This window comes from Coccomyxa subellipsoidea (assembly GCF_000258705.1).
Source record: "Coccomyxa subellipsoidea C-169, whole genome shotgun sequence".
Taxonomy (NCBI): Eukaryota; Viridiplantae; Chlorophyta; class Trebouxiophyceae; family Coccomyxaceae; genus Coccomyxa; species Coccomyxa subellipsoidea.
In genome coordinates, this window is record NW_005178030.1 from 568,135 (window position 1) to 581,616 (window position 13,482).

Genomic DNA, 13,482 nt, shown 5'->3' on the forward strand with positions numbered 1-13,482 from the left:
GATTGATCGCAGGTATCGCATTGTAAAGAACGTTGTCTCAGACGCCAGGATCGAGTCTTGACCGGATGTAAAATTGTTCCTTGTGCTGTGCAGGCGCTGCACAACAGCAGCCCCAACCGCTCTCCCACCAAGAGTAGTCAGGGGGATGGGGGTGGGGCTTACGATGTACAGTCCACCTACTTTCCTGCGCAGAGCACCAGCTACGTGCCACCACACCCCAGCAGCAGCGACCCATTCCCACAAGACTCGCCGTTTTCTGGGACTAGCATGGATTTTGGTGGCAGCAGTGTCCCTTCAGCCTCGGGCCAGCAACCTGCCGAGGTTGTGCCTGCTGTCATGCCCAGCAACTCAGCTCCTCATGCAGGCCCAGTAAGCGGAGACACAGTCCTCCACTTCCAAGGTGCGCTGTGAACATCTGGAGAGGGTCACAATATATGCCCTTCTGTCGGGAATGAATGGCATGCATGCACAGTGCGCTAAGTATCATGTTCATGTCGTGCGCAGAGTCTAACATCCCCTCGTATGGGGTTTCTGGGAAGGTGGGCACGAGTGATGTGCCTCGAGGTGAGTCACTCCGCTCCGATTCACTTCTCTTGCAACATCTCGAGTCCGGCCACGCGCCTCACAAGCTGATAAGCAGACTGCGATGCGCATGCTGAGCTGTTGTCGTCCCTTATATGCATGAGCTGGGCTTTCTGAAAGGGGAATGTCTTGTTGCGCAGTGCAATCCTATGCGCCCACCAGTTCCCTGCTGGGCTCTGGAGCAGTCCCTTCAGCCAATGCAGGGGACGCCAACTCCAAATACTCCATGTTCAACCTGAAGAACTACCGCAAGTACTTTAATGTGGACACTCAGGTCAGTCACCAGTGGTTCCCCCGCATCCTTCATTTCTTTTTGGGTCTGCTCATATCGCACTTAACGGCATGTGGCGTACTTGCATACTTGCATGTGCGAAACACCCGTTCTCATGCTTTAGGAAAATGGGGGTATCTTTTGCAAAGATAAAAGAAAACCATCATGTGGGAAAGCGAGGTCTTTCAGGAGCTAGCAGGAGCGATTAGGCGGAATTTCTCACAAGACTGTTAATTATATACGGGATATAAATGGCCACATCATGGCTACTTCGCGGTTGAAAGATAATTTGCTGGGGTGCAGGATGTGCTGATCAGAATGAAGGACTCTGTGGTGGGCGCCCTGAAGCCGGACTTCTTCGAGAAGACGACAGACAATGCAGACCTGTGAGCCGCTTCCTCTTTTCAAATCTCTGCCTTCCAGTTGGCAAAGTATACATTTCGAAACCCGCATAATCGATTTTTTACTCTTAAAGCAGGGGTCTAAAATTTCACAGACCAATACGACCTGATCTGGGCTTCATGTGAGCCCCTGCAACCCAGCACATGTTGAAACGCAGGTTGAGATGGGTCAATTATTTGTTGCAGGTATGGGCCGTTCTGGATTGCAACCACGCTGGTTTTTGTGACGGCAGTGACTGGGAACTATGCATCCTATGTGTCGTACCACCACAAGCATGCAGCAGCCACTGGCAGCGAGACACAGGCCTGGTACTATGACATCGACAAGGTGCTGCCACCCTCTTTGAACTTCAAACAATGAAGGCCTACACGGCCAGCAGTGAATGTTAGTCACTATGGCACTGCCTTCTGCTCAGGAAGCTTGTGCAGACCATGCCTGCAAGGATGTGTAGGGCGTGTGATTCCATGAAGCTACGAATCGCAAAATTGATGGGTTGGCCTGAATAATCTTGTTTCAAATCTCTCGCCTAGGCTTATGAGATGCTTCTTTTCCTGGCAGGTGGGCTACAGCGCCATTGTGTTCTATGGCTATGTGGGTGTCATCGGACTGACCCTGTGGGCCATGCTCAAGTGGTGGTTCAAGTCCGACGTGGCTCTCGCGCAAGTCTGGTGCATATATGGTGCGCCCATTTTGCGTTTCCTCACACCTGTGCATCTCAGCCTGTGAAAAGCGGCGCATCTGCCGCCCATGCAGTGTCGGGCATCTCTGCCTGTTATCTCAGGCACGCTCCCGAGCACGTGTACTGGCTCTTTGTTCAAGAAAAATGGATGCCTTGTCTCTAGAGTATGTCAAGCTCCTGGGGTTGCCAAATCCTAAGCGAAGGCCTCCCCTATCTCTTGGATACACAAGCAACAGCCAAAAACCCACAAGAATGATTTGATGAGCTGACCTCCCATGTATGTTGTGGCCAGGCTATGCGTTGAGCATCTACATCCCCATCTCCTTTGTATGCGTGGTGCCCTACGAGGCAGTGCGGTGGGCCATGATTGCCGTTGCCACTGTGCTGTCGGGCCTCTTCCTGCTGCTCAACTTCAAGGGTCCTATCTTTGATGTGGCTGGTGCCAAGTGCGTTCTTCCGCCTGGCTATTCTTATTGTTCTAATCCACCGCCTCCGGCTTTGCAATTGCAGCTCATGCAATCAAGAGAATTATCAATCGAGGGTGGGTACAGGTTTTGCACTCGGTTATTTGCAGTAGATCTGTCCTCCCTTTGCATTGATGCTGTGTGTGGGTGCCGGTGATGTTTGCAAGCCCGATCCTGTCAGCTTGATGGTACCATGCTGGAATGCATCTTGAGTTTGGCATTTGTCAGTGCGTTGCAGCAGACTCACGCCTCTCTCTCAGCAGCGATGCTCTCTGCTTGTATGTTTGGTGGTAGCTGCTTGCAACTCTGAAGAAGAGAAGACTAGCACCAAAGCAGCCCTGACAACTTTCGTGACTTTGCACTGCTGCTGTTCTTGCAGGGCGTTCCCTGTGTGGCTTGGGCTGGGCGCGCTGCATGTGGGCCTGGGCCTGGCGCTCAAGCTGTACTTCTTCCAGTACTGGAGCTCGTGAGGCAGCGCCTTGTCACAGCATGCATGCCTTGAACTTTTATAGCAGGGCCGCCGTGGCTAGCCTACTACCAATAGCCCTCGCTGAATGGCGGCATGTAGCACTTGATCAAATGCTGTGGATGCTGTCTGGTGAGAGGTCAAATAAATGGCAGGGGTGCACCAGCCAACAGCCCAGCAGCAGGTTTTGAATGATAGTGTGGTGTTGTGTTCGTTTGTGTCGTGTGCCTTCTAGATGACCTGCTGGATTGTGGTCTTGCGGCCCAGCAGAATATAGAGTCAAAAGTCACGGCGGCATGCCGGCACTGGCAGTCTTGCATGGCCATGACTCGAGCTTGGAGCAGGGACGTACAACTTTAGAAACTTTCAAATCTAGATGTACGCAATGTCTCTGAGGAATACTGGTTCGAACCTGGTTGATCAAGTTCACGAATTCAAAGCAGTTGTGGTCAGCAGGATTTTGTCTGAGTGTCAGGCATATGGCAAAACTATCCCATCACAACCAATATTGATTAATGTAAATCACTTCGTACTGTCATGGGCCGGCAATTGCATTGGTCATTGGTGCTTGAGAAGCCTGTTAGAACGATGCCGTCACCGTGCATGCCGCATGCGTGCATGCAGAGATGCATACATTGGACTCCGGAGCATGAAATATCTAGGCTCATGTGAGAACGTGGCCACATGTGTCCGAGTGTCGGAAAGGACCCATGTGTTAGTTTGTGTGGCCCTCGATGTCGAAAGGAGGTGACATACCATACTGGCGCGAGGAAAAGATTCTGTTGAAGCTTCTCGGCGGGAGCCAGCTGGCAGGTGATCCGTTCCGTAGATACTCGCAAGTGCAAGATGGTCTTTTCCTTGGACTCCCATGTGGGTACACCCCGTCTGACTTGTATAGTGTATCCTCCTTTGTATCCAGAAGGAAATGCAGACTTGCTGAGCTAGTTTAGCAGCTTTACGCCTTGAAGGTGCAGAGACGAACAACTCACTCAGATGCTATTTGAGGGGCGTCGCTAAAGCTTAATACTTGCTTGTAGGAGTTTAAAAAATTCAGCTGACTGCTTTCATACGACGATCGGCTCCTATCACTCCCCAGATTCCAGATCAAAAGTTCAGCCCGGGATCAACCTGCTGTGGTTGGCACGCTGCTAGAACGCATTGCATCCGTTCCAAATACATCTCGTACTGTTGTTACAGCTATGTCCCGAGATCAAGGCAAGAAGTCAATGCATCCCGTGAAGTTTGTAGCTAATTGCAAAGCGCTTCACGTCATGGCGCCTTCGTCATTGAGCCCGTAAATCTTACTGCCGTAATGCGATGCAAGTGTATCTCAAGCAAGCGAACTCTGCTGTCAAAAGTTTGGGAAGCGAACAACCACTGAGGCTGTGCGTGTGATCAGAGGGCCAACAATGAGGACGATCATCGCGCTCACCCTTGTCCTCGCTGTTGCCAGCGCCCAGACAGGTGCGACCACCTAAGAGCCTTTCTGTCAGCGCTGATCCGCTCAAGGGAGGCGTGGCCTTGCAGCACCCTTTCGGGAGATGCGACGTCCTATTGCTGTAGCTTGTTAGACTTGTCAAGAGGAGTTGTCGCGATGTCTGCGCTCTGTTTGTCAGCCTTCCTTACGAGCACGACTCGGAAGGACATTGAAGCTTCGGCACACCTCTCGTGAGGGCAGCCCTGGTTGCAGGTCCTCGTTTCAGCAGAGGGGTGTTGTGATCAGATGATATACTGGTTTATAGTGAGATCTAGTAAGTGCAGCTCTCTTAAAGTGTTCCGGATGTTTTGGACACGGGCACGAGCCAGCTTTTGTGGGAAGACCGGAGCTTTAGTGCTAAGACGTTGACCCTGCTCATCGTTCATCTTAGGTGGGTTTCCTAGTCTAGTGCTCGCAGTGTTCTTTTGCTCAGACGAAAACTTGTCTGTGTCTTTATTGCTGGCGTCGTTGCTGGCGCGCGGGCTTGGTTAGGGCAGCTTTGTTTGCCGTGATTGAGCTTCAAGCACGTACTTACGATACAGATCTGCCCCACTTAGTGTCCCCTTCCATGCGAAGAGGCGGGCGGTCATTGAGCACCGGCATTTCGTGGGCCTCTAAAGGGCATTTGTTCGGTGATCCGGTGCTGGGGCTGCTTGAACGGGTCTGAGAAGCTGGGCCCTGCCCCTACTACGGATATGTTCTCTCCATAGAGTAAGTAATTGATAGAGGGGTTCGGATTCGCCGAAGTGGATCGTTACGAACTGGGCATATGCCCTGTTTCTGGCAGGATCCCAGAAGGGCGGGCACGTGCAGATGGCGTGCTGTGAAGGGAGGGCAACCGCTTTTGGAAGGCCCGTCGGTGGACTCTTCTATTTGCATATGCACCAGAGTTGAACAGTGTTTACTGATTTGCAGACCGCCACCTGCTGGCAAGCGCGCCTGCTCCAGCAACAACAAAGGCTACCACTGTGGGCTATGGCCGCCACCTGCTAGCGTCCGCCCCGGCCCCAGCAAGTGCGCCTCTAGCTCTTTTGAGTGCAACAACCCCCAGGCCATTCTAGCAAGTGTCCTGCATGGCAAGCGCACATATTCTCTGCCGCCTGTGAGGCATGCATTGGTACCTGGCATAGACCTATGGTGGGAGAAGGATGCTCACATGCAGGCTCTACTTGATTGTGTAGCACAAGGCTGACATTGTGTTTCTTTCCGCACAGCCACCAAGGCGACCACTGTCGGCTACGGCCGCCATCTGCTAGCCTCTGCACCCGCCCCGTCAACCGAGAAGGCTCAAACCGTCGGCTACGGCCGTCACCTGTTGGCGTCCGCCCCCGCCCCAGCCAGTAAGCCTGCGCCTTCATCACATATGATCCATGCTTGTTAATATTTTGCATCGTTCCCTCCCCTTTTCCACTATCACATGCATGCATGTCCAGACGGTCGTGTGTTGTTGACATGTGACACGGTGCAGAGGAACATTGCTGACGTGTTGCTGTGAAATGCGCAGCCACCAAGGCGACCACTGTGGGCTACGGCCGCCACTTGCTGGCATCCGCACCGGCCCCTGCCACCACCAAGGCGACCACCGTCGGCTACGGCAGGCATCTGCTCGCATCTGCCCCTGCCCCAGCCAGTAAGTGTCTTTTCTGTCTTCCTGTTCATCCTCTTCTGGTCGCGATTAATGTCCTGCAATCCAAGGAGCATGCATAGGCCCCCAATTTGATGTGGAAAGCGCACCCTGGAGACTACAGTTTTTCTGGCTGGGGCACCTGAGCACCGGTGCCCCACCTTCACTGTGACAGAATCAAGAAGCACGTTCATTTGTGGCTGTGCAACGGCTGACTCTCTTGTGTGTGGTGCTGCAGCCACCAAGACAACCACCGTCGGCTACGGCCGCCACCTGCTTGCCTCAGCCCCGGCCCCTGCTACCACCAAGGCAACCCTCGTCGGCTATGGCCGCCACCTGCTGGCATCTGCTCCCGCGCCGTCAACCGAGAAGGCTCAAACTGTTGGCTACGGCAGGCACCTGCTTGCATCTGCTCCCGCGCCGTCAACCGAGAAGGCTCAAACTGTCGGCTACGGCCGTCACCTATTGGCATCCGCCCCCGCCCCGTCAACCGAGAAGGCCCAGACCGTGGGCTATGGCAGGCATCTGCTTGCCTCCGCCCCGGCCCCTGCCACCACCAAGGCGACCACAGTTGGCTATGGCCGCCACCTGCTAGCCACGGCCCCGGCCCCGGGCCCGGCTACTGAGAAGCTCTACACCGCTTACTACGGCCGCCACTTGTTGGCATCAGCCCCGGCCCCTGCCACCACCAAGGCCACCCTCGTGGGCTATGGCCGCCACCTGCTAGCCACGGCCCCAGCCCCGGGCCCGGCCACTGAGAAGCTCTACACCGCTTACTACGGCCGCCACTTGTTGGCGTCAGCCCCGGCCCCTGCCACCACCAAGGCCACCCTCGTGGGCTATGGCCGCCACCTGCTAGCCACGGCCCCAGCCCCGGGCCCGGCTACTGAGAAGCTCTACACCGCTAACTACGGCCGCCACTTGTTGGCGTCAGCCCCGGCCCCTGCCACCACCAAGGCCACCCTCGTGGGCTATGGCCGCTGAGCGTCAAGCTCGAAGGTGCGCAGCTCCTGATTGTACCCGCTTTTCGGAATCTGGAAGTTGAGAAGCAACGCCGCATCTTTGAGAAGTACGGTGCTTGCAGACCACCTCCTCCAAACTAGTTCTTTGCTGGGGTACCCAGATTGGCTTTCTGACTCTTTTGAAGGTAATGCACTGAGTGAGGACCAATGGGGTGTTGAGGATTCATGTTTGCTGTCTGCAGGTCCGCTGCTGTCCGCACTGCAGTTGCGATCAGGGGTCTAGAGCAATTGTGCAGGTGCACTGCTCTGTCGTGGCGTGCAGCTTTTGGTTCTCCAAGACAACGAATGAGGGGAACTCCTGCGCCAGCTGCTGGCCGCAGCAGACCGTTTCGCCGTGGCAGCGGCATTTGGGCATGGTCGATTGTCAAAGGTTCTCTGTACAAGTCATCCTGTTCAGTATTTGAGTACCTTTCTGTATGTTCTTCCTGTGTTCTGCAACATCCAAGAGGGTTCAGTTTTCCGCCTGGAGATGGCAGTTTACACCATGACGAAAAGTATACTTTTTTTCGCTCTTGTTTGATCACCCGAGCCTGAAAATAGGAGCGCTCAGGGAATCAGCACATTGCAGATAAGTGTGGGTGAACGTTCGGATTGACCGCTTGTATGCTGCATCCGGGTGCTGGAAATCACAAGTCACGTAAGCCCTAATTATTGTGAACACATACGGGGCCATGCATGTCATAGTGCCCATTGCTCGGCAGAGGCACAACATTATGTGCACACTTTGTGTGAGGGATCTTGAGTCAAATGAACACAACATGGGTTTGGGGCTGTGGTGACTGATTGCTTGTCTTGTCTCCTGATGCACTGCATCTTGGATGGCGCTCTTTTGCAGCCTCATGTGTGACTGTCTCCTGTAAAAAGCTTTTTTGCCGTAACATGTTAAAAGTTTTGCTTTATACATTGTACGCAATGCACATATAATAAAAGCTAGTAGCTGTACATGGGCGCAATCATCTCATGAGCACACCAGCGTCAGTGAAGTCTGGCATACTTTCTTGCACATGCGTTATAACTCTATTAATTAATGGCTAGTCACATCGTTGATGGGCATGAGCTTCACTCTCTGCTGAGGCACAGTCAGATGATATCAGCGCTGTCTGTTACAGCCCTTGCTGCAAACCACATGGGAACGGCGGTACATTCTACGTATTGCTGCAGCTGGGTCTTGATTGGGAGTCCCGGTCATGCCAGAGCTTGTGTTTTGAGATGAGCACCCTAATTTACAGGATCCCCTAGTTGCTATCTAATTCATTTGGTAAGCATACGCAACGTGTGACGGGTCAGTCAAGACAGTTCAACACTTCAAATGTGACGTCATGGTGTAATTATCAGACAATCGACTTCAATAACACACCTTTGCGACACAACAGTTCAGGACGAACACACACACTCCAACAGACCCCATTAGGTGATCTCAGCAGGCCGCATGTCTTGCCTACCAGGAAGCTTGATCACCAGCAAACCTATGGAAGACCTCGGCACCTTCTTCACACTGAAATCAGCAGGGCCCTACCTATTGTGACTCTACAGATACAGGTGTACTGCAGCTCAGCTGAGTGTCACAGTGTCTTGGTAGGTAGGAATACCAAGTCTAAGAAATGCCTGCTCGTCAGACAAATAACAGTCCCGCCCTCAGCTTCGGCAGGAATCCTTGTGAAGCTCCTCAGCCAGTTGTGTAGTCACCATGGTCATGCTCCAACATGCTTTTGCACACACACAAGCAGATGTCAGACTCTGTGAAATAGACTGTCTCCCACTTGGTTTCTGGGGCAACTGCTGAAAAAAGCACATGATCTGCTAATCGATGTGCTTGCACAGGGCAAGCATGTGTTGCTACCAAGGAGCAAACAGGGGCTTTGGGCTTTGCTGCACAAGGGCAGAGCAGCAGATACAGCCCAAAGCATCGTACCTCTTGGAATGCCTCACGATCGCCCGGCCCACTGCATTGATCCAATCCTCCTTTTCCTGTTAAGAGCACCACCCATCACTACGTAAGCCGCTGAATTGCTTGCTCTCCCCTGGACATCAAGCTGGCCGGACAGGCTAAATTCGTTGGACGGAGGCTCCTGTGATACATTGTGTATTAGATTCAGAGGTATATCTTCACCTTGTCCGTGTCTGCGATGAAGAACATGCTGTCGTCAGTGGTTGACACCTCGAAGGCATGTGGCTTGTTCAAGATGTCCTCTGCGCCCTTGATGGAAAGGCAGCGGTTCACCTATTCACAGAGACTGCATCAATTGCCTCATTGACAGCCAGAAGTACATCCTGTGAGCACTTGTCCTGCAAGATGGCATGCACCTCACTGCCCGCTCTTTGCCTTGTGCATGAAATTGCTGGGGTGATTGCTGGAGAGAGGTGACAGTCAATGGGGCAGCAGACTGTGTCAAGGCTGTGTCTTGTGCAATGGCTCGACAAAAAGAGCCTGAAGAGCAAGTATGAAAGGCAGATGGCTCACCTCAATCACGCCGCGAGGAATGGAGTCCTGCAATGGCAAACCACAAGCTCTTCAGCTTTCAATCGCAGACTGATTGATGCACATGTGCCAAATCATGAGGGCGGAAGCATGAGGCTTACCGGCGTCACAATGTCCGACTTGAACCAGAATATCTTCCCCTGCTTCAGGACAAACCACCTGCAAAGTGACAGTGCCAGTCAGGAGCCTTTTTCTTTAGGCTCGTCTTCAAGAAAGGAAGCCAAAAGGACTACCGACTGCTGTGGGTAAGAAATGGTTTTCACCTGCGCCTCCATGTTTTTATGTAGTCACCTGGCCAAACGAGCACACAAAGTGGTGAGAGAGGGTGCAATGCCTAGACTTGACAGAACAAATATAACCCTGCTTCGAATGCAAGAGTGGATGCCCAGCACAAGCAGTATATCGTGATATGAAGGCTGAAGGTGATAATCGGCCATCATACCCTGTTTCATGAGCCAGCCAGCTCGCTCTGCGCCGTGCCAGTACTCAACATCACCAAAGTTTCCTTTTCCTTTGCCGAACAAATTGTTCAGCACTGTGCCCATCTCTTCAATTCAAACGATTCGTCTTATACTGTCGACTCCAATGGCGATATACAAGAGACTAGGTTGCCAGTGCCACAAGGCGCGCCATCCTTGCAGAAATTCTTCTGTTTACCAGCACCCAACACAGTGGTATTTATCTTATTGAAAGGTCACACAAAGAACACTGTTGATGATGTCGATGATCAACTTCATCAACTCCTATCACACTGCACTGCAGGAAACTTGCCCAGACTCTTGCGATCCAGCATGACCTCTCTGGACCCCTGAGGCAAGGGCCATAACGATGATGTGATAAACCCTCGTAATTGAGTCAAGCTGACATCGAGTGCGTTTCTTGAGGCCCTCTGCGATCCAATACCTCCATTGTGCATAATTCAGGCGACTTGTTGAGCATTGCTGCGCCTGCTAGTGTCCGTGTGCAACAGAACGTCATATTGCTCATCTGCTAGGATGCAATCTTCCTCTAGTCAGAAGCACGTTAAATAAAGGCAAAAATAGATAGTATATGACATCCTGGATATACGTTAAAGCTCTTAAGAGATAGTGTATTTGAAGTGCAGTAAGACTCGTGCACTGTACCTAAAGTCCAGGCACCTTTTAGCTCCAATAGCAGCAAATTTTCTGCTGCGGCAGGTCTGAGGATCGTACATTACGTCATGTTCACTTAGGTGGTAGCTATATCTGTGGCTTACTTCGTCACTTCTTAACGGCCCGAAAAAAGAGAGCACTCAGCTAGCGGATTGAAGTCTGAGGACAAGGCCAGTTAGAAGATCTGTACCTTGATTCCAACTTAGCGCAGGCTTTGACAAATCCTATCCGAGCAACTCATGAGCCTGGTTGGAGAAGCAGCAGTAGAGAACAGGGCCGCGGAGTTGCCATCCAGGGCTGCAAGTCCTGCAAGATGGGCTGGGCGTCCAGCCACTGAAAGCCTTCGGAAATCAGACAGCATGCGATCCGCCGGCAATGCTGGACAGCCTGTGTCTTCTGGGGACGGCCCACCGCGGGCCAAGAGGGCCAGGAGGTACTAATTCAGCACATGTGCCTGCTACAGCACACCTTGCAGTAGCAGCAAGCACTCAGCCCTCTGCATGACATCCATGACAGGCTCTTGCCAGCATGCATCTGCATCTGCAGCATGTCTTAGTCTTCAATTCATGATCAGCTCTTTGAGAAAGTGTTTTGCCCCTATCATCTATTGCGACGTCCTTGGCGTGGGTGCTGTCTCGGCACCTCGAGCTGGCAGCGGGAACAGCCATCTTGTTGCAGTTGAACAGACCCCGTTCATCAGAAGTCCAGTGGTGAAGACAGCGGTGCACTGCAGGGAGGCAGTGACGCGCGTGTGGGAGTGGCTGGATGTCTCAGTGAGCCGCGAGGCATCGGCATCACTAGGCGGCGCAGACTTTGGGCACATGCACCTGTCTGAGGGGTCCACTGCGACCACAGCAATAACCGCAGCCCCGCCCTGTGACGCCGTCGAGCCCTGCGTCAGCAGCCTACCGGACGCCCAGGCATGCACCTGTGCCTGCTGTATGTGCACCCACACAGTGCTCAAGAAAAACCACTAGCAAGTGCCCTGCCAACTCAATGCAGCAGTGGCACTCCTATGGCATTGCGCCCTGAAATATGCCCTGCATGGTTTGGGCCGCTTGCGGGCAGTAGAGGCGCGACGTAGCAGCTGAGGGAAGGAGGTTTGATGCCCAGCATTGCGCATTGTGCTAGCAGCAGATTGGGGTTCATTGCATTGTGTGTTGGTGTGAGAGTTGGGGATGCATGGCAGGCGTTGGGGGAGGCCTCGGATGGGATCCTGCTGCAGCCTGGCAGCCTGAACACCACCGCCCACATCGACAGGGCTCTGTTTTGCAGCGCCTCCGCTGCACAGGTGCGCTCATCCCCTGCTCTCCAGCATGCACGCTGTGTGTCGGCAGCTCTGTGGTCGCTTACTGCCTGAATCTTCACCTGGAACGGCGGTGCAAGGAGCGAGAGCTCTGACAATTCTGCTCACCTGCAAACCAATTTGACCCTCCATATCTACCTTTGTGGTGCTGCTTGTTCTTTGATCATCTGTTCTGAATGGGAACTCAGAGAAGCTATACAGTCATTCAAGCAGTCGAGCACAGAATCCTTGTGCGCTGCAGGGTCCGGATGAGGCCAGCAGCAAGCGGCATGAGGCAGCGGGCAGCCCAGCCAACTTCAGCCTGGAGGCGCGAGGCTCCTCCACTCAAGTGACACCCGACGCGGGCCAGCCGACCACAGAGGACGCCCCGCCGAGCGGTCCAGAGGCGACAGGGCCCGGCCCCATGGAGGAGAGAACGGGAGCAGATGCGCGCCCGGTGACGCGGCAGGTCTCGCGCAAGCGCAAGCACGATGAGGATTTGTGCGGCGAGGGCGGCTCGTTGGAGGCGTTGCCTCCCGCACGGCCAGATCAGGCGGCGGAGGGTGAGGAGAGCGCTGCTGTGACGGACCACGGTGACCGCTGACAAAGCGGTGCTTAGTCGTACGAGCCCGGTCAGCACGCGTACTGACCGGGCCAGCGGTGAAACACACGCTGTGTTCTGTTTTTCCAAATGAACAAGCGGGACATCCCTCAATCTCTCAGACGTACCTTGTGCAATTGGCTCTCCAATGCTTCGAACAGATGTCTGTCATCTGTCACCTTGTTGAATGCAGCTGCGAACAAACGCCATGACCAGTTGTTGTATTTCTCTGCTGACTTGTTGCCTCCCGTTCTGTATACTTGCTCTCCCTTCCTGTACAGCTGTTTACATGTACAAGAGTTTATTTTAGCACTGTCTGCTCATTGTGACCGACTGTAGCTTTCAATTTGCTGCTGCAAAAGCTTCTGAGATACCATCGTGACTCCAGTTTGAATAAAGCTTTCATGATTGGGCTCCACCATTCTTGTAAAAACGAATATATCGTGATTGCCCCAAGGGAGTGAGCGGGCACTTGAGCGGCAGATGCCTTGATGCATGTGCATTGCTGTTCTTTACAGAAATATTTTGAGCTGGACTGCAATCAATGCATGTGCGCTTGCACCAAAGCTGGCCGCATACAATCCGCACTACAAGACCATGAAGACCGCATGCATGACTATAGTACTTACAGCCACACATTTTATTTCACAAACTATGATCAAGGAAAGTGATAGGGAAAGCGATCTGATTGTAACAATTCCCAAAACCTGGCCTTTGCCAATGCAGTACCGTACTGCATTGGCAAAGCCGGTGACTTTGTTTGATCGAGGCCTCGAGACCCCTAGGGTTGGTATGATATCATACCAACCCTCCAGCAGATTCATGATTCTGCTGACAAATTCTCACTTCCTTTCGCCCCATTTGGGGCTCATCATATGCTCCTGTTCCTCCGGCTGCAGTCACGATGACAGGCAAATGCAACTGCAAGCATATGGTTCCAGGTGCATGGGCCTAATATGCGGAAGCAACCATTGCAAGCTGCCACCGCTGCCACCAC

At 53.1% G+C, this 13,482-nt stretch overlaps 4 protein-coding genes across 4 annotated transcripts; 3 read left to right on the forward strand and 1 right to left on the reverse strand.

Annotated features, from left to right (window-relative positions):
* Positions 1-808: 808 nt before the first annotated feature.
* COCSUDRAFT_37477 (Yip1 domain-containing protein) lies at positions 809-2,868 on the forward strand (the record flags this gene model as incomplete). The annotated part of the gene is made up of 6 exons (XM_005645567.1): positions 809-856; positions 1,157-1,239; positions 1,441-1,582; positions 1,814-1,934; positions 2,227-2,380; positions 2,778-2,868. The coding sequence occupies 6 exons, from the start codon at positions 809-811 to the stop codon at positions 2,866-2,868; spliced, it is 639 nt and encodes a 212-aa protein (XP_005645624.1).
* A 1,359-nt stretch (positions 2,869-4,227) lies between these two features.
* On the forward strand, positions 4,228-7,863 carry COCSUDRAFT_67071 (hypothetical protein). Its single transcript, XM_005645568.1, has 6 exons — positions 4,228-4,328; positions 5,257-5,355; positions 5,556-5,681; positions 5,846-5,971; positions 6,204-6,964; positions 7,170-7,863. Exons 1-5 carry the CDS (start codon positions 4,274-4,276, stop codon positions 6,947-6,949), a joined length of 1,152 nt encoding a protein of 383 aa, XP_005645625.1. The 5' UTR covers positions 4,228-4,273; the 3' UTR covers positions 6,950-6,964; positions 7,170-7,863.
* A 332-nt stretch (positions 7,864-8,195) lies between these two features.
* On the reverse strand, positions 8,196-10,210 carry COCSUDRAFT_24886 (PH-domain-containing protein). The gene is made up of 7 exons (XM_005645569.1): positions 9,909-10,210; positions 9,730-9,757; positions 9,568-9,625; positions 9,449-9,475; positions 9,098-9,208; positions 8,900-8,955; positions 8,196-8,693 (listed from the first exon to the last, which is right to left on the reverse strand). The coding sequence occupies exons 1-7, from the start codon at positions 10,009-10,011 to the stop codon at positions 8,654-8,656; spliced, it is 423 nt and encodes a 140-aa protein (XP_005645626.1). The 5' UTR covers positions 10,012-10,210; the 3' UTR covers positions 8,196-8,653.
* Positions 10,211-10,369: 159 nt separating this feature from the next.
* On the forward strand, positions 10,370-12,932 carry COCSUDRAFT_48272 (hypothetical protein). The gene is made up of 4 exons (XM_005645570.1): positions 10,370-11,032; positions 11,333-11,372; positions 11,789-11,890; positions 12,147-12,932. The coding sequence occupies exons 1-4, from the start codon at positions 10,839-10,841 to the stop codon at positions 12,486-12,488; spliced, it is 678 nt and encodes a 225-aa protein (XP_005645627.1). The 5' UTR covers positions 10,370-10,838; the 3' UTR covers positions 12,489-12,932.
* The last annotated feature ends 550 nt before the right edge of the window (positions 12,933-13,482 follow it).

Bases quoted from the DNA above. Each gene is read 5' to 3' on its own strand.
- COCSUDRAFT_24886 (XM_005645569.1), bottom strand. From the start codon at position 10,011: ATGGGCACAGTGCTGAACAATTTGTTCGGCAAAGGAAAAGGAAACTTT. The intron at 9,626-9,729 runs GTGAAAACCATT...GTCACTTTGCAG, and splicing joins ATAAAAACATGGAGGCGCAG to GTGGTTTGTCCTGAAGCAGG. The intron at 8,956-9,097 runs GTGAAGATATAC...TGCTCTTAACAG, and splicing joins TCATCGCAGACACGGACAAG to GAAAAGGAGGATTGGATCAA.
- COCSUDRAFT_67071 (XM_005645568.1), top strand. From the start codon at position 4,274: ATGAGGACGATCATCGCGCTCACCCTTGTCCTCGCTGTTGCCAGCGCC. The intron at 4,329-5,256 runs GTGCGACCACCT...ACTGATTTGCAG, and splicing joins TGTTGCCAGCGCCCAGACAG to ACCGCCACCTGCTGGCAAGC. The intron at 5,972-6,203 runs GTAAGTGTCTTT...GTGGTGCTGCAG, and splicing joins ATCTGCCCCTGCCCCAGCCA to CCACCAAGACAACCACCGTC.
- COCSUDRAFT_48272 (XM_005645570.1), top strand. From the start codon at position 10,839: ATGAGCCTGGTTGGAGAAGCAGCAGTAGAGAACAGGGCCGCGGAGTTG. The intron at 11,033-11,332 runs GTACTAATTCAG...GGTGCACTGCAG, and splicing joins CGGGCCAAGAGGGCCAGGAG to GGAGGCAGTGACGCGCGTGT. The intron at 11,891-12,146 runs GTGCGCTCATCC...TGTGCGCTGCAG, and splicing joins GCAGCGCCTCCGCTGCACAG to GGTCCGGATGAGGCCAGCAG.